Below are 23646 nucleotides of genomic sequence, written 5' to 3'. Positions count from 1 at the left end.
AGGTAGCGGATTGAGTGGTGGGTCATATATCTACTTGGCTTCTGACTAAGAAAGCTTTCTCTTCCTTTTTGGGCACCCTTATCCGTGAAAACTGGAGAAATATGGCTATGATGCATTCTGGGACAAAGATCCCGGTTTTGCAAGAATGAACTCCTCCTGCTCCTGGTTACCTTAAGTTAAACTTTGACGGTTCGTCTCTTGGTAATCCAGGGATTTCGGGTATTAGAGGAATTATTTCAAACCATTTCGGCAATCAGCTTTTCTCTTATGCCGGCCGGCCCTCTGGGCATATCTGACTCTACGTCTGCAGAGCTACATGGCCTCCTCCCCGGTCTCTGCGTCTTCAGAGACAATTGCAGCGGCCCTCCTCATATTGAAGGAGACTCAAAAGTGGTTATCGGATGGTTTGAGAATGCTTCTCCTCCCCCGTGGCGGCATTGGGATACTTTTCGCGAAATTTTAGATATTACCTCAATTGTTTCTTGTATTTGGATTCACATTCTGAGATCCGCTAATTCGGTAGCAGATGTGCTTGCTAGGCAGGGAGCTAACCTACAATCGCTGGTTGTAAGGGAATTGTTCCCCCAAATTTTGTAATTTTCTCTCGTTTTATTAATACATCTTTTTCAAAAAAAAAAAAAAAAGATTTTTACTCTGTATGTTTCAGTAATGAGTGGGTTGGCTGATATTTTCAGAGTCTTTCCACAACAATCTAATTGAGGAAACTCATAGCAAGCTGGGAATGACAAATATCTACTTGCCAACTTAAGGGGGTGTTAAACTCAATATTTTAGCCTATTTGTTGGGGACTTTATTTCAAATAGTTATAAGTTAGCTCCATCATTCTATTTTTGTAATGACATATGCGCCCCTTTATGTAAAAAAATTATTACCTTCATAAACACATAAAACTGTGCATGGCAGAACTGTTTTTGCTGCACTCTCTATTTTCACAAAAGATTTTTATGGCTTCTCAAGTCTCTCTTTGATTCTTTTTGCTGCTGCTTCAAAGTCATGTATTTTTCCTATTATTCAGATTCTCAGCATCTTTTGTTTTTAATGCAAAAATATTGAGCTAATTCCTATTGTTGAGTGCAGATGGAGAAAGTTCCCATGGAAGAGGTTGAGAAAAAATTGATTTCATCAGGGATATCAGTGGAAGCAATCAATGGGCTTTTGCAAGTTCTTGCCCTCAAATCATTGCCTGAGCTTGAAGGTTGTTCTTGATCTTCTCTTTTAATGATGTTGTAGTGTACTACTTGAGCAAAATTGTTCAATAGCAGAAGAATTAGGATGCTTCTTTTGTTTACTTGTGTCAATCTGAACTTTTTAATTTTGGTCCTTTGCTCATGGACAATGAGAAGTTACATAAAGGAAAAGGAGAGATGGAGACGTCCAGGAGGGCAAAAGAATGACAGAAGAAAAGAAGAATCTCAAAGAAACCAGCAACAACTGTATGGAAGAGAATACGTCACAAGAGTGTGCTGGCTGGTTATTACAATTTCTATGTCCATTAAGCTGTTTGCTCATCTGTTTCATCCTATTGTTAGTGTGGCTGGTGATGTTCTTGATTTCATTGAAAATGTGACTAAGGCACCAAGGAGAGGCTACTTGATTTAATCCAACTAAAGACAGCAGAGGAATCCTTAACATTATAACCCAAAAATGCGAACTTGGCTGTGGGGATAGAGATGGTTTCTCTTCTCTCCTCCACTGCCCCTTCATCTTCCAGGTCTGGGGAATCTTGCCATGCAAATTTGGACGCCAATCTGGGTTCTCCTCACCTTTTTTATCTTTTCTTTAATTGCTCATGTGTCCATAATTCCAACATATAAGTTGGTTAAAAAGTTATAGATTTTGTTAAAGTTAGGTTTAGGTCCATCCCAAAATCATTAGTGGAAGTTAGAAGGCCTCTTCCTAAGTAATAAGTATGGGATCTTTCTAATCTTGAATCCATGAGGGATAATTTTTTATATTCTTCCTCTCATGTAGACTACTTTTATAGCTCTATACGTGGACGATTTTGGCTAGGAGGTAATGTACGAGTATCTACTCTACTATCTTGCTAAAGTTGCGTCTAAGTCTTTCCCAAAATAACTAGCTAGAATTAGGAAGCTTTTTCGGATCCAAGTGGAAATATTTTAGGAGCAAAGGAATTCGTGAGCTATTAACAAGATATTCATACATGAAGGCATCATACTTCAAGCACTACTAGTAAACAATGACGAAGTTAAAAAAACTAAGAACAGGGCTCCTCCTCACGTCAGATTGCACAACCTTTGATATTCCGATTCTCTTGTTTGCGGATGATACTATTTGCTTCGGAGTTGGTACTATGGATCAGATCAGAAAGTTGTGTGTCGTGTTGGGATTATTTGAATTGGCTTCCAGTTAAAACATAAACTGGGGAAAAATCACTCTTCTTAGCTATCACATTGATCCAGCTGGGCTTTGGGATATGGCGGACTACTTGGGATGCTCTGTGGGAAATATGCCAACTACATATCTTGGGTTCCCACTTTTTTATTCTCGGCCTTCGGCGTCACTATGGTCCCCCCTCATTGAGAAATTTGAAAAGAGGCTAGCCACTTGGAGGGGTAAACTCTTATCAACAACGGGCGTCTCACTCTCCTCAAGTCTTGTCTGGTTGGGTTGCCAAATTATCTGTTATCATACATGCACTGTCTGGCCTCCGTTTGATCCAAAATTGATGTCATCCGTCGACGATTTCTATGGAGAGGTTCAGAAGACACCTTCATATATACCATTTGGTTAGTTGGAAGGATATTTGCATGCCTCGTAATAGGGGAGGATTGGGCATCCGGCTTACACAAGAAATGAACAAAGCTCTTATGCTTAGATTTGGAATTTCAACAACAAGCATAACAATTTATGGAGGAATATGGTGAAATTCTACCTTCAATTTTCGGGTGCCTGGTGGAGAGGGTGGCGCCGCTCGCCTCCTATCCTCGATATGGAAATCAATTTTCAAGCTCCTTCTAGTATTCAGAGATACTACCTCGTTTCACACGGGCAATGGAAGGACCCTTCTCATCTGGTTGAACGAATGGTGTGTCCCCTAATCCCTCTCGGAGGAGATTCTGGGGCTGCATAGGGTGGCAGGCGACCTCTCTTGCTCTATGGCTGATTCATGGAGTGATCACTTGTGGAGTCTCCCGTTCTGTCGGGGATTAAATGATGAAGAATCATTGACATTTTGCTCTCTCCTTACCAGACTCAGCAGTACTATTATTCGAGAGCACTCAGTTGATAAGTTGATTTGGAAGCCTAGTAATAATGGCCGATTCACTGTCACTTCGGCTTACTCTCATATTAGAAAGCAAGACTACAATATTCATGAGCAGAAGGCGAATCTGGCTTGGACACTCTCAGCGCCAAGCAAAATAAAATTTTTCGTGTGGTCAACCATTAGAGAACAAATTCTTACTTCAAACAACCTTCATAGAAGAGGCTTCACTGCCCCCGATCTTTCTTGTCCCCTTTGCGGTGAGTGTGAAGAGACAGTCCGACATGTCCTCTTACACTGTGGAATTTTGTCGCAAGTTTGGATGAAGATTTTTCAAAAACTTGGGCTCCAAGTGGGGCTACATCAGGACCTCTTTGGCACCTTTGAGATGGTTCGAGGGATTCTCCTTCCTTGGTTGGGCAAATTAATACTTTCAGCCTGTCTTGCGCATGTTCCATGGTGTATTTGGCTCGAGCGGAACAACCGGAGATTCAACTCCAAAGCTAGCACCCCGGACAACACGGCTTCTCATGTTGTTGGCCTCATCTCGAGCTGGCTTCATACAAAGAAGGATTTTGCCACTCTATCGAGGGTTTCCTTTCGGGAAAATTGGAATTTGATCGCTCATATGTCTGGCCCTAGCAGAACTCCGAGTATGGCTATCTGGGATCCTCTCCCTTGCGATTGCATTAAGCTGAATTTTGATGGTAGTGCTATTGGATGTCCTGGGCTAGCTGGAGCAGGTGGTGTGTTCAGAGGTTACAATGGAGACCCTATTCTTTCTTATGCTGGTCCGGTGGGCATTGCCGATTCTAATACTGCTGAAGTTAGTGCTCTGATATTCGGCCTCCAAATCTTCAGGGATCGTCTCCATGGCAAGTTAATCATTAAAGGCGACTCAAAGATGGTTATTAGTTGCTGTTCCAAAGACAACTTTCCCCCTTGGTGCCACTGGCCCATCACTGATAGTATTGCTGACATTGTATCTTCTACTCATTGTAATTGGAATCTCATTCCTAGATCAGCCAACTCTTTGGCTGATAAATTGGCAAAATTCGGAACTTCCCAGCAATCTCTCATTGTTTGGGAAGGTTTGCTTCCTTTGTAAATTGCTCTTTTGAGCTTTTGTCTTAATAAAAATCAGTAAAATTTTAAAAAAAAACTAAGAATAGAAATAAGAATTTTCGTTAAAGAGGGCAGGGAAGGATAACAAAGAGAAAAACCTATGAATCATAATGTTAGGTTTGAATGCAACATATGATGGGAATGAATTATTTGAAGTTTCTAACTGGTTTAGATATTGGTAGGGAAATTGATTTTTCTATGACTAGACCAAATGGCCATTGGAGAGGGTACTGATGTATTTGAAAAAGTTTCTAGGATAGGGGTTGTTATATATGTCACATGATTACATTTATTTGGAAGGTTTTGCTCAAGTTGATTGGGCATGATATCAAGATGATCGATTCATCAAAAAAAAAAAAAAAAAAAAAAAAAAAAAAAAAGATATCAAGATGATCGAAAATCTACTTCTCACTTTGCATGGCAAGAAATTGAAGTTTTGTAGGAAGATCTAATGCCAAAGCTGCATAAAGAGCTATGAGTCATGTTATATGTGAAATGGTATGGTTGAAAACATTAGCAGAAGTAATGCATTTGAAGGTTGAAAAACCTATGGTACTATGCTATAACAATTAGGGAGCTAGTGCTATAGCAAACAATCTAATGTTTTGTAAGCTAGCGAAACACATCAAAGTAGATTATTGCTTCCTACAGGCTAAGGTCAAAGGTGGACTAATCTCTATTGAGCTTGTTTCTTCCTAACCGATTGCAGATATCTTTACCAAGGCCTTGGCTCTAGTCCAGTTGATTGCCGCATATAGTAAGCTGTACATCTAGGATATATATACATCACCTTGAGGGGGAGTGTTGGAGAATAAGGAGTTGACTTATTTGATTTATGAAGTCCCTGTTTATTATTTTTTGTTACTGTTGTTTAAGTTCTGTAGTACTCTTGCTTGAAGTTGTTATGTGATGGGTAATACTGTCATCATTGTTAAATTGGGTCCAAGGCCTATCCCAAAATGATTAGCCAACTTAGGAAATCTCTTTCCCAACTAATAAACTCAAGATCTTTGTACTCACTAATCCGTGAGGGACTATTCCTTAACACTCCCCCTCACATGTAGGCGTGTGGATAATTTAGGTGGAGGACCTCACGTGTAGGCACGTGGATAATTTGGGTGGAGGCCCACATACGAGTTCTTGCTCCGCTATCATGTTAAATTGGGTCCAAGGCCTATCCCCAAATGACTAGCCAACTTAGGAAACCTCTTTTCCAACTAATAAACTCAAGATCTTTGTTCTCATTAATCCATGTGGGACTATTCCTTAACAATCATGTTAGTGGAAATTTAGTAAAAAGATTAGGGATTGAGCAATTGAACTGGTGCTTGTGAACCCTCTCTCTCTCTCTCTCTCTCTCTCTCTAACTCTCATATTATGATCTCTCATGGCTCCTCTATTCCTTTTCTTCCATATTCACTCTTCTCTCTCTTGTCTATCTTCTCTAATCTCTAGAACAACAATTCTCTTCCTCTTTAATTGTTTTCTACAAGAGTATTATGATCTCTCATGGCTCCTCTATTTCTTTTGTACAAGGTGGTGATTTCATTAAAACAGAAATAGAACAAGATTCGGCAAGCCTCCTCCTTACAAGAGGAGCATGGAAGGAGGCCCCCTGCTTAGCACAACCGTCTGCAACAGAATTTGCAGAATGGGGAACATGGGGCCCAATACAGGTAATAAAGGGGAGAATGTCCAAAATAGAATGGTAAACATCCTAGTGACGCCATGGCCGGGGAGAGGGAGAGGAGAACCATCCGATGATCACCGCAGAGTCTCCCTCATTGTGGAGCGGCCTAGAGAAATGCTCACAAAAGATGATGAGGCATCTGAGGAGGATCTGAAGCTCAACAGTAGTGGAGTCCGCAATGCCCATGGGACCGGAATAGGACAAAAGCTAGGTACCGATCGAATCATGGAAGGCCCCACCATAGCCAGCCAAACCAGGGTTAATATTATATGTAATCTTGTTCTGCATGTTAAATTATATTAGTGGTTAAATTTTCATGTACATAGGATGTGTAGTTAGGGAGATATGAGGAGATTAAGGATTATTAAGTGTATAGGGGCATTTTTGTAATTTGTAACTCAAAACACTTAGTGAATGAGTCTGGGAATTCGTGCACAGTTCCCAAAGATGCCATTTAGGCTCTTTAGAGAGCTCTTCTTCTCTTTTGTCCTTTTTCTCTCAATTTTCTCTTTTTCCTTCACCCAAATCTTGATTTTTACAATTTCTTATTGAAGATTTTTTTAAGTTTCCTCAATCATCACGTTCATAGAGGAATTATTTTTTTACCTTTCTCTTGAGTCAAAACTTGGTCACTTTTTATCCATATATTGGTCTAAAAGCGCCTCCTTACTTGGAAGTATGAAGAGCTACATTGTGTGCCTCCTTTCTTTTGAAGTATGAGAGTTGCTATCTTTTTTTTTACACCCTTAATTCCTCAAAAGTACTTTCTTCAATTTGTTTTTTGTTAAAATCACTTCAAAGCAATGCCTATAGACCCACTACCTAAAAAGTATAGGAGTGTGCCAACATCCAACTTGAGTCAAGTCTTTTTATTCTCTACCCTAGAGGTGTTTTTTGTTGAGCTACCCTTAGAAAGTGAGTAGTTTCTTTGTTGTACCTTAAAGTTGGGTTATTTTTCTGCCATTGAAATTGAGTGGAGTCTATTTAAGACTATGACTGTTTTGATTGGTGTATGGGGCTTTGTTGTACGGTTAGGAGTGATTTTTCTTCTCTTAGCATTATGATGTGCAAGATGGGTCTCTTGGTAAAAGAATAAAGAGATCCTCAGCTTGAGTGGAAGAAGTAGAAGAAGAAGTACAAGAAAGAGGTAACCAATAATGAAGAATTCCATGTGTTGAGGTAATCAAATTTTATGTGACTAGAATATCCAAGGGGGAGACAAGATGAGAACAAGATGAAGATTACAAGCAAGATGTGAACAAAGAACAAGGTGAGTCAAAGTAAGGCAATCAATTTTTTTTCTTTTCAAACACAAGTTTTTTTACCAAGATTATTTGCGGGTGAAATTACAAACACCAGTTTGAGGGGGAGTGTTAAGAGACACCTACTTGTGTAGGGGTGGCATGGCTAGTAAATAAGGTGAACTTTCATAGAGATGACATCGAATTGTAATTATGTAAGCTGGTGTATGTCCTCTTTTGTCTTTTTTCTTTTGAAGCATGTTGCGCTAAGGGTATTATAGTCATTGTAAATACCTTCACACAACTATAAATACAACCTCAAGGTATGGGGTAGAGCATTTAAGCTTCTTCCTCTTGGCTTAAATTCGTCCATACACCTCTCTCTTTTCCTCTTATTTCTCTCCCTTAGTTTCTTCTCTCCTCTCTCCCAAGAGCTAGAGTTCCTCTCTTCTCTCCTTCCCTTGAGATCTCTTGTGTTTATGTGATGGCCCTTGAAATCAACACTTATTGAGTTCTGTACTTCAGCACACAAAGAGGTCAAGCATGTCCAGTCTAGAATTTGAGTGCTTCTATCTATCCCCTAAGTGGCACGCTAGCTCAATTTGATAAGAGTTGTCACTAAAGTCCATGAAAAATTTTGGTGTCTCATTAGAAATGGTTTGGTCTGGCTGTGATGTCCAAAGCTGGCTTACTGATATCTTAGCTCCTGCTTTCTAATCTACTGATAGGGGGAAAGTAGCAATGTTATCTTGTTGATTGAAGCAGAAGCTGAGTGGCCTGGGAGGTCTCCAAGTAATAGTTGGATGATTGTAGCCACATCAAAATTTTCTAGTGCCTTTTTCAAGGGGAAGTGACTTATGAGATTGAGCATCTCCTTCTTAAACTTGTTGTTCTTTTTAACTTTTTATCCACTAGAATTGTGGATAAAGAAAGTCATTAGCAATTTCAAGTTCCTTTCCTGTTTTCAGCTTAGCAACTTTTGTGAGAAACATAGAGTAAAATTGTGTAGCAAGTCCATTTCAGTTTGATTCTATAATACTTAAAAATGAAAATTGTAAGCTTGTTAGGTGACTCCTGTGGTTTTTAGTTAGGAAATGCCTCCTGACTTTGGTTAGTCATTCTGGGATTGACTGGACCCCGTTTTAGTATGGTGTTAAAGCAAGGTGTTTGTTCTGCTGGGCCCTACTTCCTGCCCTATTTAGTTTGTACCTCATTCGTATTCTTGCTTCTTTGACCAGTTGCCTTTTTGTTTACTTGGATATGAGGCTGATTGCTAATGAGAATAATGTCATAGAGTTTAATGTAACTATTAATGGGGAAAAAACCACGAAAAGACATTCTAACTTCGGCAAGTCATATAAGGTCGGAATCAACATCATACTTGTGAAGCAGGTTATGTCACACTTAGTTGTAATTTTTGTTGTTTTGACTGATATGATTTCTAATCTTGCATCCACAGAAGCACTTGGGTCTGCGGCAGATGCTGTTGCTGACTTGAAGCAGCTTTTTTCACTTGCTGAGCAATATGGATATTCTCAGTGGATTCAGTTTGATGCATCTATTGTTCGTGGGCTGTCCTACTATACTGGAGTAGTTTTTGAGGTAAACTTTCTATTCCTCTCTCCTTCCTATTCCAAGAGCAGGCATAAGATTCATTATAGTTAATGGTCTTCTAAATTGTTTCATTATTCAGGGGTTTGACCGAGAAGGAAAGTTACGAGCCATTTGTGGAGGTGGAAGATATGACCAGTTACTCTCTACATTTGGAGGGACTGACACTCCTGCTTGTGGTTTCGGGTTTGGAGATGCTGTCATAGTTGAAGTAAGATTACATCTGTACCTTTTTTTGTTCCGTCATAATAGGGGACTTGATGAACTTGGACTTGTCAGTGATCAATCTGGGCAACTACTTGATTTTTGAACTGTGAACGGAGGTGTAAAGTCTAACCATTGGGATGATTAAACAAGAGAATAATTCTGTGAATGTGATTGCGACTGTTTTTAGTTTTTGTTTTTTTTTCCTCCATTGGTCTTTGATTTCTTTTTCTCTAGGGTTTTCTTTGTCTTTTTCATTTTTTGTTCTCTTTTTGTTTCTTCCTTTTTGTTTTCGATTTTCTGATGGTGATTCTTGGTCAGAGAGTTTGCTTCATATGAATCAAAAGACTTTTTGTCTTTTTATTTATTCTTTTGTTTCCAGCTTATTTATGTACTTACAAGTGCAACAAAGTAACTGTTAGTGACTGTTTCTGACAGAAGCTATAATTTAGACGTTATGGTGTCTTATTTATTTTCTAGGGAAGTCTTTTCTTGTAAAAAATAGTTTTCTAGTGTTTAAGAAGAGTACATGTGTTAAACAAGTCCAGGGGTATTTTGGTCATTTTCCATATTTTCCACATTACTTTTTTCTCTTATAGTATGGCTATTATATAGAGAATGTCTTATTTTATTTCTAGTTAAATTTTCATTCAATTTAGACTTGTATTTTAGGAGATATATAATTTTGAGTATTGAGGGGTATTTTTGTCCTTTGTTAAAGTTCACTTAAATCTGATTACAAAGAATCTGGACCTGCCTTTCTGGTTCGGATTCCAAGTCAGAAAAGCTGCTCCTCTTCCAGAACTCTTTTTCCTCTTCTATTTTCTCCCCAAATCACATTTTTCATGGTATTAGAGTAGTAATGCAAGTCTTGGGAAGGTTTCTTTCGATTTTGTAGATCTTCTTTCCATTTTCAGCAATCTCCTTGAAGGTTTTTCCCTCTGGACTGTTAGGGTAAAAATTCCATTTTAGTTCGGATTCCAAGGCAGAAAAGCTGCTCCTCTTCCAAAACTCTTTTTCCTCTTCTATTTTCTCCCCTAATCACATATTTTTCATAGAATTGCAGTAGTAATGCAAGTTTTGGGAAGGTTACGATTTTGTAGATCTTCTTTCCATTTTCAGCAATCTCCTTGAAGGTTTTTCCCTCTGGACTGCTAGGGTAAAATTCTATTCTTTTCCTTTTTCTTCCTATTGCTTCTATTTGATTGATTGTTGGGATTTTAGAAGTGTTTGATGATCCCAGTTTGATGAAATTTCACAAATCTGCCTGCGTCATCATCTATATAGTTTGTATCATCTTGGTTTCTTGCAATTAGGTTATTCTTTCATTGATTTATGGTCTCAATTGCTGAAATTGATCGCTATTGGTTCGAAATTGAGTGAATTGGGTGTTGAATTGCCCTAATTGAATTCAATGTGGGGCCTACTTGACTGCAGAAGCATAGAAATTTAGGGAAAGTGTTTCCCTTTGATTAATTGATGCTCTAGTGTACTGAGTTGTGGTGTTTGGTGATATTTAATGACTGATTCCAGCACACGGGTTTGTTAGGAATTAAACGCCCTAATTCCAAACTAATGAGAATAATAATAATCGCAGAAGAAAGAAAAAGCAAGTACGAAAGCAAACAACAAGATTTATATAGGTTCACCTCAAGGTGAGACTACGTCTTGTCTTCCGCCGCTGCAGTAATCCACTATGAAGATGAAATAGTTTACAAGAGAAATCACACACTTACAGGTGTTTTTCTCTAACCTCTCGGGTTGCAACTCGAGATGCTCCTCAGATTAAGATGATCAAAACCCTAATAGCGGCGCCCCTCAATTATAAAGAGAAAATTAGGGCAACCACGATACAAGAGTAAAATTCCCAAACTGCTCTTAATGAAACAACAATCAATATATCGTGGATTAAGTCGATCCGCGACCAACTCAGTATAGGGCATTAATTAGGCTCCACAACATAACACTGGAGACTAATCCATCATCAATATCTCCTTTGCAACGACAACAACTCAATCCTCAGAGGGAAGTCCATCTGAAGTTGCACACAACTTCAATTTCTCGATAGTAACAGTCTTTGTCAACATATCAGTCGGATTCTGACTCCCTTGAATCTTCTCAAGTGTTAAGACTCCATCCTCCAGAGCTGATTTGATAAAGTGATAACGCACCTGTATGTGCATTGTTTTGGCATGATAAACATGGTTCTTTGTTAAATGAATAACACTCTAACTGTCACAATACAACACATTCTTCCTAGAAAGACTGCAACCATACCATCTCTTTGCTGACTTCAGTCATGGAAACATATTTTGCCTCAGTAGTGGAAAGAACAACTATCTTTTGCAACTTAGCAATCCAACTAACTGTTGTACCACCCAATGTGTATTCATATCCAATGGTACTCTTCCTGCAATCAATGTCTCTAGCCATGTCAGCATCTACATAACCCTGTAATCCCAAGTTTGACTTTCTGATAAGGCTGAGTTTGCAGTGCCTCTAAAGTACCTGCGAATCCATTTTACTGCCTCCCAATGTTGTATACCCAGATTACTCATATGCTCACTACTCCCACTGCATGAGCTATGCCTGGTCTAGTATACACCATGGCATACATGAGATTGCCAATAGCAGAAGCATAAGGCACATTGGCTATGTTAGCTCACTCTTATTCTGTAGAAGGTGACTGCTCCTTAGATAGCCTAAAGTGACTAGCCAAATGAGTACTCACTAGTTTTACATCATTCATGTTGAATTTGCTCATCACCTTCTTTACATATTCTTCTTGAAACAGTTTCAAGACATTAGTATCTCTAGTAATCCTCATCCCAAGGATTTGTTTTGCAATACCCGAAATCCTTCATTGCAAACATCTTCGACAACTCCCTTTTCAAATTATCTATTTCCTGTGTGCAAACACCTGCTTCACATAACAGCAATGATCTGCCTGGCACCTTAAGAAACCATTCTTCTCATAAAAGTGTCAAACTTCTTATACCATTGTCTTGGAGCTTGTTTAAGACCATACATGCTATTTTGAAGTTTGCAAACCATTTTCTCCTTTCCTTGTGCTTTGAAACCTTATGGCTGCATCATGTAAATTTCTTCCTCCAAATCATCATGAAGAAAGGTTGTCTTTACATCCAATTGCTCTAAGTGCAAGTCTTCATTTGCCACTAGTCCAAGCACTGTTCTAATAGTCAATTTCACTACTGGAGAGAAAATCTGTGTAGTCAATGCCTTCTTTTTGTTGAAAGCCCTTTACCACCAATCTTGCCTTGTACTGCTTGCTGCCATCATGTTCGTCTTTTATTCGGTACACCCATTTATTCTGTAAGGTTTTCTTTCCTTTTGGTAGCTCGGTCAACTGCCATGTCTGATTGGATAACAATGAATCCATCTCATCCTGCATGTCTAACTCCCACTTGGTTGATTCATCAACTTGCACGGCTTCCTCATAACTCTCTGGTTCACCTTTATCAGTCGACAAAATATAATTAAGTGCAGGGGAGTACCTTTGTGGTTGTCTGCTAGGTCTGCCAGATCTCCTGAGTTCAGTCATAGGAATATTCTGATTTACTTCTGTGGGTATGTTCTCCTGGTCTTTCTGAGCAATATTCTCCATCTCAATAGCTAGAAGATCTCTCAACCGAATCACTTCAGATTTCTTGGCTTCATCACTTGTGCTCTTAGACTCTGTTCTCAACCTGTCTTTATACAAGGCACATTCATTGAAGATCACGTCCTTACTCCTGATAACCTTACGACTTTGGTCATCCCAGAAGTGAACCAAACTCGGTACCACTATAGCCAATAAAGAAACATAATTTAGATTTGGCATCAAGTTTACTTCTAGCAGTAGAATCAATGTGAATATAAGAAACACAACCAAACACTTTCAAGAAAGAAAAGTTTTACCTCTTTGCCGCTCTAGACCTCTTCTGGTATTTTGCAATCCAATGGTGTTGAGGGACTTTTGTTGATCAAATAGGTAGTAGTGCTAATAGCCTCAGACTAGAACATCTTTGACAATCTCGCATGCAATCTCATGCTCCTATCACGCTCGTTCAAAGTTCTGTTCATCTTCTCAGCCATACCATTCTGTAGAGGTTTTCTTGGAATGGTCTTCTTCATCTTGATTCCATTATCAGCACAGTAAATCATGATTTAGGTATTCTCCCCCATTATCTAACTGCAAACTCTTCACCTTCAAATCTGGCTCATTCTTAACCATTGTTCTCCATCTCTTGAAGGTATCAAAGACATCAGATTTCTTTTTCAGGAAATAAACTCGTACCTTTCTGCTTGCATCATCAATAAATGTCACATAGTAGTTAGAACTACCAAGGGAAGTAACAGTTGAAAGCCCCCATACATCTGTGTGAACTAACTCCAATTTTGTTGTCTTTTACTCCTTTCAAGCCTTAGAAAAGCTAATCCTTTTTTGCTTGCCGAAAATACAGCCTTCACACAAACTATTATTTACAGTTTTCAACCCTAGTAGCTTCCCTTTGGACCGAAGCACTTTCAATCCCTTCTCACTCATGTGACCGAGCGTATAATGCCACAAGTCAGAATCAGTAACAACATCAGCAACTGCAATTGTCTCTGCAACTGGAAATGATGTAAAAAGTTCTAGTTTTAACTCCTCATGCAATAACCATGGATCCTTTTGTGACTTTCCAGGCAACACCATTAAGGTCACATTATGACCTTCATTATCAAGTTGCCCTACTGAGATCAGATCACGAATCAGTTTTGGTACATGTCTCGCCTTGTGAATTTTCCACACTGACCCGTTAGACATCCTCAAACTGATATTACGAATACCGAAATATCCTAAGGTTCTCCATAAGCAAGATACACCTTCCCGTGATCTCTAGCAACATAATTCTCCATGATCTCACGATATGCGGTGGTGTGAAAAGAAGCTCCTGAATCTAACACCCAAGAGTCAATAGGGCTATCAACTGACAAGAGTAAAACAACTTGTACCTCTTCAATCACCGCATTTGCAACATCGTTTTTTTTTTTCCATCCTTCTTCGGTGCTCAGAAGTTCTTCTTTATGTGACTAGACTTGCCACAATTCCATCATTCCGCATTCCTTTCGAATTTGGACTTGCTTCTACCATTCCATTCCCTCTACTATTACCCTTGTTGGAATTCCTTTCGAAGTTCCTGCCCTTAGTATCGACACTTAGGGCAAAATTAGATGTCGATGATTCTTCGGAGTCCTTTCTATGAACTTCCTCCACGAGAATGGTATCCCAAACATCATTAAAGATCAACTTCCCGTTGCTTACAGAGTTGCTGACCGCAACCCTCATAGGCTCCCAAGAATTTGGTAGAGATGCCAAAAGAATTAAAACATGAACCTCATCATCAAATTTAATTTGAACGGATGTCAATTAATTGATAATCGTGCTAAACTTATTCAAATGTGATGCAACTGATGTATTTTTTGTCATCTTTAAATTGAAGCGTATTTTCATGAGATGTACCTTATTATTTGCGGAAGGCTTCTCATACATGTCGGACAAAATCTTCATCATCCCCGCTGTGGTTTTCTCCGACGCCACGTTGTGAGCAATGTTTTTTGATAGTGTTAACCGGACTACTCCCAACACTTGTCTATCGAGGAGATTCCACTCATCATCTTTCTTACCTTCTGGTTCCATATCCAGAAGTGGTGCGTGGAACTTTTTATTGTATAAATAATCTTCGATTTGCATCCTCCAGAACGCAAAATCCATACCATCAAACTTGTTGATCCCTAGTGCCGATCCTTCTCCACTAGCCATTACTCTCAATCACGAACCAAAACTCTGATACCACTTGTTAGGAATTAAACGCCCTAATTCCAAACTAACGAGAACAATAATAATCATCACAGAAGAAAGGGAAAACAAGCACGAAAACAAACAACAAGATTTATACAGGTTCGCCTTAAAATGAGACTATGTTCTGTCTTCCGCCATTGCAGTAATCCACTATGAAGATGAAATAGTTTACAAGAGAAATCGCACACTTACAGGTGTGTCTCTCTAACCTCTCCTAGATGCTCCTTGAATTAAGATGATTAAAACCCTAATAGCGTCGCCTCTCAATTATAAAGAGAAAATTAAGATAAGCTCGATACAAGATTAAAATTCCCACACTGCCCTTGATGAAATAACAGTCAATATATCGTGGATCGATCCGCGACCAACTCAGCGTAGGGCGTTAATTAGGCTCCACAACTTAACAGGTTTGTCCTCCAGAGGACTCCTGAGAGCTCAAATGTAAAATTCTTTCAGTCTATTCAGAGAACTACGATCAAGTTGAATGGATCAAATTATGTAAATTGGTCCAGATTAGTTTTGATGTATTTGAGGGCCAAAAGAATGGCAAAATATATAATCAATGATCTCCTGGTGCCTGTTACTGAAGATTGGGTGGCAAAAGATAATTTAGTAATAACCTAGTTGGTCAAAAGTATGGAATCCAGATTTAGTGAGTAGATTTTGAGTTGCAGTATTGCTAAGGTAATGTGGACTACCTTGGCTTCCATTTTGTCCCAAGAAAGTAATTTGTCAAGGATCTATGAGTTATATGTGAAGTTCTTTAATATGAAATGTGGAGGTAGATTAGTGACACATTATTTCACTGAGATGAGGGGAGTACTATAGGAGATTAGTACATTCCATCCTTTTACTCGAATGTTGAAGACATTCGTAAGAAAGAAAATCAGATTCAAGTAGCCCGATTTTTGGATGGTTTGGGGCCTGAGTATGATGCAATTAGAGCCCAGTTGTTGGTCAATGAGGATGACTACCCTTGAGCAAGCCTTTAACAGAGTTCTTCGAGCTGAATGTGCAATTGTAAATAAGAATGAGTCAGGTGGAGCTCTCTCAAAAGCAAATGCTCTTTAACCATCAGTCTTCTACTTGTAAGCTTGATGGTTAGTTTCATGGTGGTAATAATAGAGGTAGAAGTCGTTCTTAGTTTACCCATGGCTATGGCTGAAATGATTGGGGGGATTGGAAATGTGTTCATTATGGTAGGACTAATCATATTTTTGAGAAATGCTGAGAAAATTTTGGTAAGCTTACTTGGGCCAACTTTATAGTCATAGATAAGGACGCCTCTTCACACTGGATCCAATGAGTAAATTCAGTACTTATTACAATGACTGGGTTAACTGACTACTTCATCTACTGCTTCTTGGGCTACTGAAACTCCTTCAGCTAGTGCCACAATGGCTAGTATAGGTATGAATGTATTGAATGTGTCTCATTCCCCCTCTTGGATCATTGATGCAGGAGCCTCTACACACTTGTCAAGTATGCCTTCCTTATTTCAGTCCATTAGTCCATCTCATTCATATTGTCGACTTACCTTAGTTGATGGATCCACCTCTCCCATTCAGGGGGAAGGTACAGTTCACATTACTCCACAAATATCCTTAGATTATGTTTTATTTGTACCAAAGTTTCTAGTTAATCTCTTGTTTGTGAGTCATATAACTGAATCCTTAAATTGTTCAATAACCTTTTATCCTACTTCTTGTGTTTTTCAAGACTTGCAAACGAAGAAGACGATTGGTTTAGGACATGAGTAGGGAGGGCTTTACATGCTAGATGATGTATCCGTTTCTCGAGCTATGGCTCTCACTAGTGCAGATTGTTCTTACTTGTGTCATCTGCGCTTGGGACGTCCCTCACAAGCTAAGTTGTGTCAGTCTTTTCCTTCTTTGCCAGCCGATATTTTATTTGATTGTGAATCCTATCAGCTGGGAAAACATCATTGCTCTAGTTTCCTAGTTAGTTCTAGTCAAAGCACCAAGTTGTTTGAATTTGTCTACTCTGATGTATGGGGTCCATGTCGGGTTCCTAGCCCATTTGGTTTGAAGTATTTTGTGTCGTTCATTGATGATTTCAGTAGAGTCACTTGGGTGTATCTCCCATGGGAGAAGTCTGAAGTATTTGATGTATTCCTCAATTTTTTCAATGAAATAAAAAATCAATTTGGTGCCTGTGTTTATGTGCTTCGTATCGACAGTGGTTTGGAATATCTTAACCATAAATTTTCAGTATTTTGTGTTTCTCATGGTAGTAACCATCAAACGTCTTGCCCTTATATACCACATCAAAATGGGGTAGTTGCACGTAAAAATAGACATCTCCTTGATGTTATTAGGACACCATTATTGCAAATGAATGTTCCTAAATCATTTTGGGAAGATGCAATTTTAGCTTTGTGCTATTTGGTTAATCGTATGCCCTGATCTGTTTTGAGTGGTCAAGTTCCTCTTCAGGTTGCCCAATTGTAAATTGTTTGATGTAGTTCTTCGTATTTTTGGATATACTTGTTTTGTTCATATGTTTGGAACTTTGATTGATAAGTTGTCATTTCGGTATGTCAAATGTGTGTTTTTGGGATATTCTCGTTGACAAAAAGGGTACAAATGTTATGATCCCATTCAATGGAAGACTTGTTTCAATCACTCCTTTGAACATACTCCACATTTTTCATCATCTACTGAGCTTCTTGTATCACTTGAAACTCCTTCAGACAGTCCTGTTCCTGTTGCACTTTGGGATGTACCAGCATCATCGAGTTCTTCATTGCCTCTTTGAGTTTTTTGTCATTACTCTCATGCTCCTGCAATGCCTTTAGCTGTTACCTCTATAGAGCTCTTTTCTCATGATCCACCAACTTCCTCATTGCCTGCAGATCCTGTTGTCTCTGATTTGGACCTGCTTATTCGTCTACGAAAAGGTAAACGATCTTGTACTTCTCATCCGATATCCAAATATGTGTCTCTTGATTTTTTGTCCTCATCCTTCAAGTCCTTTGCTATGTCATTGTCTGCTCCCATATACCTCGTTCAGTGCAGGAAACCTTGTGCTCTCTAGAATGGAAACAAGCTATCGATGATGAGATGAATGCTTTGGTGTTTCGGGGAACTTGGGGTCTATGTGATCCACCTGCAAGAGCAGCTATTGTGGGGGTGTCGTTGGGTTTATACTATCAATTATAATGTCAATGACTCTAGTGAATGGTACAAAGCTTGGCTGGTAGTGCAGGGGTATACGTGGACTTTTGGAGTTGATGTCTTTGAGACATTCTTTCTTGTGGCCCGACTTCAATATGTATCTTAATATTTGTGGCTATTAATAAAGGTTGGTCTCTCTTTCAGCTCATGTGAAGAATGTCTTTCTATATGGTGATATACATGAGGAAATGTATATGGAGCAACCTCTTGGGTATGTTGCTCAGGGGGAGACAAGAAAGGTGTGTAAGTTACAGAAGGCAGAATCCACGAGTCTGGTTTGAAAAGTTTAATGATGTGGTACTATAGTTTGGGTTCTATAGGAGCCATTGTGATCATTCTATGTTCCTACTTAAATGGAAGACTGGTATGGTGGTTTTGGTTGTCTATGTAGATGACATTTTGTTATCTGGTAATGATCTTGATGGTATTATAGAAGTTAAACAATATCTGACCACATATTTTCAGACAAGGATTTGGGCTCTCTCAAGTACTTCCTTGGCATTGAAGTTGCTCGTAGCAAGCGAGGTATTATTCTTTCTCCAAGAAAATATATATCAGATATGTTACAGGAGTATAATTTATTAGGTGCTAAACCCATAGACACCCCCATGGAAGTTAATCATAGTTTACATGACACCCAGGGTCCTACACTAGGATAAAACTCAATACTGAGAGTAATAGGTAAACTGATGTATGCTACAGTTACCAGGCCGGATATCTCATTTGCTATGGGAGTTGTCAGCTGATTCTTGGAAAATCCTTAGAAAGTCCATTTAGAAGTTGCTCAAAGGATTTTGAAGTACTTGAAGGGTGCACCTGGAAAGGGCTTTATGTTGACTCAGAATGGGAAAGTTGATGTACTTGGGTATTCTGATGCCGATTATGCTGGGTGTAAGATGGATAGACGTTCCACGTTAGGCTACTTTTGTCTTGTAGGAGGCAACTTGGTAAGCTGGAAAAGTAAGAAAAAAATAGTTGTGGCTAGGTCCAGTGCAGAGGTTGAGTACTGATCAATGACTCATACAATTAATGAGTTTATGTGGATTAAGTCTGTGCTTCTTGAGTTTGGTTTCAAGTTACCTGACCCTATGGTTATGAATTGTGATAACCAGACAACTATTTTTATTGCCAATAACCCTGTATTCCATGAGAGAATGAAACATATAGAGGTCGACTGCCACTTCATTAGAGATGCATTTATGCAGGGGAAGGTGGTAACTCCTTATGTAAAGTCTTCAAACTAGTTGGGAGATATATTTACCAAGCCTTTGGGAAGACGTAAACATGTATCCATTAGTGACAAGATGGGATTGTTTGATATTTACTCTCCAACTTGAGGGGGAGTGTTGAAGTACAAGTCCAGGGGTATTTTGGTCATTTATCATATTTTTCAATTTACTTTTTTCTCTTATAGTATGGCTATTAGATAAAAAATGTCTTATTTTATCTATGGTTAAATTTTCATTCAATTTAGACATATATTTTAGGAGATATAATTTTGAGTATTGAGGGGTATTTTTGTCCTTTTGTAAATTTTCACTTAAACCCTGATTATAAAGAAGCATGTTGGGCCTTTCTGGCTTGGATTCCAAGGCATCAAAGTTGCTCCTCTTCCAAATTTCTTTTTCCTCTTCTATTTTTCAACATGATTGTAATTATTGAAAAACTAATACAAGGGCATTTTGGTTATTTTACCTTACCCTCACTCTCATATTTTGATGTAATCTTGTTCCCTACATTGAATTATGTCTATAGTCCAAGTTCTATGTACATAGGACATGTAGAATGGGAGATATAAGAAGATTAGGGTTTCACTTAATTGAGGGGCATTATTGTACTTTTATGAAGCCATTTAAATAAATAGGTTGGCGGTCGTGCACAACCCCTAACACAACTCATATTTCTGAGCTTTCTCCTCAAACTTCTCTCTTTCTCTCATTCTCTCTCCATCTCTCTCTCTCATTTTTTTCATGGTATCATAGCAGTAGATCACTTCTGGGTAGGTCTTTTGTTCATCCTTTTTTTTGTCGACCTTTATCAACCTTTATCATATTTGAAGTCGACGATTACAAAATAGAGGGATCTCCTTAGTTTTTTCGGCTATTGGTTGGTAAAAATTCAAATTTTCCTTTCTTTTCCTTTGCCTCATCCCTACAGTTATTGGTTCTACTATTCCTAGGACATTTCCTTATGATTTCAATGGCCCAAAAAGGGTTTTATGCTAGTCTTGGGATGAGTGCTAACTCTTTCTCCTACCCATGCTGATGTCATCCCTAGTCTATGCTGTTGTCAGCCCTCATTGTTGACTATTTGGGTTATTTTATTTGAAATTTGAAGTCTATGCTATGATTTGTGAAGTTTGAAGTGCCCACATCACAATAATTGCCCTAACCCTAATTTTATGTAGTGGGGCCCACCTAGACTGATCATACATAAACTTTTGGAAAGTAAAATTGACCAGATTTGTGTTTCTATACAACCATTTTGGCTGATTTTGGTGAGGTACCCTAGGTAGATATTAAGAATGTTTTCTTGTATGGTGTTCTGGAAGAAAAGCTGTACATGGAGCAACATTTGGGGTATAGGACTCAAGAAAGCTATGGCTTAAAATAGAATCCACGAGCATGGTTTAAAATTTTAGCCAAGTGGTTATGTGCATGGGATTTTTCTGAAGCCACTGTGATCATTCCTTATTTATTATGAAGAGATCGTCTAGGATTATTGTCATACTAGTATATGTAGATGATATCATCTTATTAGAGAGTGATAGTTAAGGCATTGAAGAAGTCAAATCTCACGTGGCGACTCATTTTCAGACTAAGTATTTGGGTCAACTAAAATATTTTCTGGGCATCGAACTTGCAGGAAGCGAAGAGTAAACTGCTTTGACTCAAAGGAAGTATGTAACTGACATGCTTCAAGAGTATGGCAAGAGCCAAACCAGTTAATACACCTATACCGGTAGGGCATGATCTTCATGACAATCAGAGTCTAGAATTGAAAGATAAAACAATGTATCAGAGATTAGTGGCAAACTTATATATGCTACAATTACTAGACCAGGTATCTCATTTGCAGTTAGTATAGTGATTCAGTTCATGGAGCATCCAAGTAAGATTCATCTAAAGGTTGTATAGAGAATCTTAAGATATCTGAATGGAGTACCGGGGAAAGGTTTTCTCTTTCAACCCAATGATCACTTCAAGATTGAAGTTTTTTTATGCTGATTATGTAGGTTTGAAGCTTGACAAAAAATCAACCATTTGGTATGTATATTTTTAGGAGGAAACTTAATCAACTGGAAGAATAAGAAACAAAATGTTGTTGCTCGATCTAGTGCAGAAGAGGAATATAGAACAATGACTCATATTGTAAGTGAATTAATGTGGGTGAGATCTGTTGCCCAGGAGTTAGGCTTCTATTAGAAGGAATCTATGACTATGTACTGTGATAAGCAGGCTGCAATCTTCATTGTTAATAATCTGGTATTTCATGAGAGAACGAAACACATAGAGGTAGATTGTCATTTCATTTGAGATGCGGTGATGAAGAAGGAGGTGACAACCCATATATTCGATTTGGTGATCAACTTGGTAATGTTTTCACTAAAGCACCGGAGAAGCGTGAATTTCTGAACTTCTGTAGCAAGTTGGGTCTCTTTGAATTAGACACTCTAGCTTGAGGGGAGTGTGTTGAAAAAACTAGTATAAGGGTATTTTGGTCATTTGACCTTACCCTTGTTCTCTTATTTTGATGTAAGTTTGTTCACTATATTGAATTATGTCTATAGTCCAAGTTTCATGTATATAGGACATGTAAAACGGGAGATGTAAGATGGTTTTACTTAAGTGATAGGCATTATTGTAATTTTACGAATGCCACTTAAATAAATAGGTGCATGGAGCTTTCTCCTCCCTTTCTTTCTCATATTTTCTCTCCAGCAGATTTAACAGTTTCTTCCCCCTCATAGCTGTTGTATCTCTCTCTAGATAAATTTCCAACTTCAGGAAATAAAGGAGTACGTGTTAGTGTGATAGGAGTTCCACATCTTAAATGCTTGGAGTCTTGTTATGTTTATAAGTTTGGGCAATAGACCTCGGAGTACCCAATAATTTTGAAGTGGAACTGAACCCAATTTTATCATGGTAGCAGAGCTGGGTTCAAGTCCAATCTGTGCTTCATCTGTACAGTACATGTTTTAGGTTCATTAGTTTGTATTTTATATTAGTCCTACATATAATAGGGGGTGTGGTATGGTAAAAGTCTCAAATCTCAAATGGCTTAGGTCTTATTAGCCTAATGAGTTTGAGCAATATACCTCCTAAGTGGTTTGTAGTTAGGGGATGGAACTGGACTAAACTTATCACTAAAGAATTAAAGGAAAATGAAATATTTAGTTTATTGCACAACAGTATTCATTGCTTTATTGTTCTAAAAAGATGATTAAGACTATTTGATTTGTGCAGCTGCTCAAAGATAAAGGTCTTCTACCAGACCTAAGCCCAGAAGTGGATGATATTGTCTTTCCGATTGATCAACAGCTTCAGGGATCTGCGTCAATGATTACGTCTCGTCTCAGGCAAAAAGGCCGAAGTGTTGATCTTGTCCTTGAACAAAAGCGCCTTAAATGGTATGTGTCAAACAACTTTTCCAGGCAATCAGTGGACCAGTCCCATATGATTTGCTGGTACCAAGGAAAACAACCTGTTTCAAGCAGGGTATAGAAAAACAGTTTATGTGAATATTCCTGATACACAATGGATCATTAAGATATTGATCGGTCTCGCGAGGGATGCTGAACAATATCAGAACATATTTAAGTCTACATGGATGTGTATCTAAAACTCTCTCATCTCTTCTTCAGGATTTTCAAGCATGCAGAGAGAATTAAAGCAAGCAGGTTAATTCTGGTTGGGAAGACCGAGTGGGAAAGAGGGATGGTTCGTGTAAAGAACCTGTCCACAAGGGAAGAGCAAGACGTCAAAGTTGATGAACTGAATTAGTAACTAACAATTTTTTGTTCGAAAGAAAATGATTTCCATTTTCATCACTCATCTCCTTATTTATGTGAATTTTGTTGAGGTTAAAGGGTTATATTGAATTCATTTGTATCATTTGAGCTGGAAGGTTTTGCTCGAGTGTTTTGCCATAAATCTATTTGTGGCTTTTAGCTTTTTAGCCCAAAGCGTATCCCGTGTGTGATTATGTTGATTCTCCATTTCGTACTTATTCCAGTCGGAGAAATCATGGATGGGCATCTCATCGATACATTACATATTGTGCCAATGTGTGGATATTTATTTCATTGTTATTATTATTATTGTTGTTGTTGTTGTTATTGTTGTTGTTGTTGTTATTGTTGTTGTTATTGTTGTTGTTGTTGTGTAGGTTTTATTTTTGGGGGTTACCAGTGAAACTCGAGAAAATTTTTATTACTTCCATACTTCTGATGATTTTTCTCATCAATGCCTTAATCTAGTATATATTTT

At 38.4% G+C, this 23646-nt stretch overlaps 1 protein-coding gene across 3 annotated transcripts in view; it reads left to right on the top strand.

Annotated features, from left to right (window-relative positions):
• LOC137944217 (histidine--tRNA ligase, chloroplastic/mitochondrial) overlaps positions 1-23335 on the top strand; it is a 52766-nt gene extending 29431 nt beyond the window's left edge. For all 3 annotated transcript variants that reach the window (XM_068789804.1, XM_068789805.1, XM_068789803.1), the window contains 5 exons: positions 1099-1216; positions 8763-8905; positions 8997-9125; positions 22624-22787; positions 23022-23335. In XM_068789804.1, coding sequence (XP_068645905.1) covers positions 1099-1216; positions 8763-8905; positions 8997-9125; positions 22624-22787; positions 23022-23160 — 693 coding nt within the window. In that variant the 3' untranslated portion in view covers positions 23161-23335. The remainder of the gene's footprint in view (positions 1-1098; positions 1217-8762; positions 8906-8996; positions 9126-22623; positions 22788-23021) is intronic.
• The last annotated feature ends 311 nt before the right edge of the window (positions 23336-23646 follow it).

This window comes from Aristolochia californica, unplaced genomic scaffold (genome assembly GCF_029961685.1).
Source record: "Aristolochia californica isolate CCGP_79_NKW_82.1479 unplaced genomic scaffold, dmAriCali1.0.hap1 SCAF_11, whole genome shotgun sequence".
Taxonomy (NCBI): domain Eukaryota; kingdom Viridiplantae; phylum Streptophyta; class Magnoliopsida; order Piperales; family Aristolochiaceae; genus Aristolochia; species Aristolochia californica.
The sequence above is the reverse complement of the archived record's forward strand: the minus strand, read 5'-3'. Positions and strand labels throughout refer to the sequence as shown.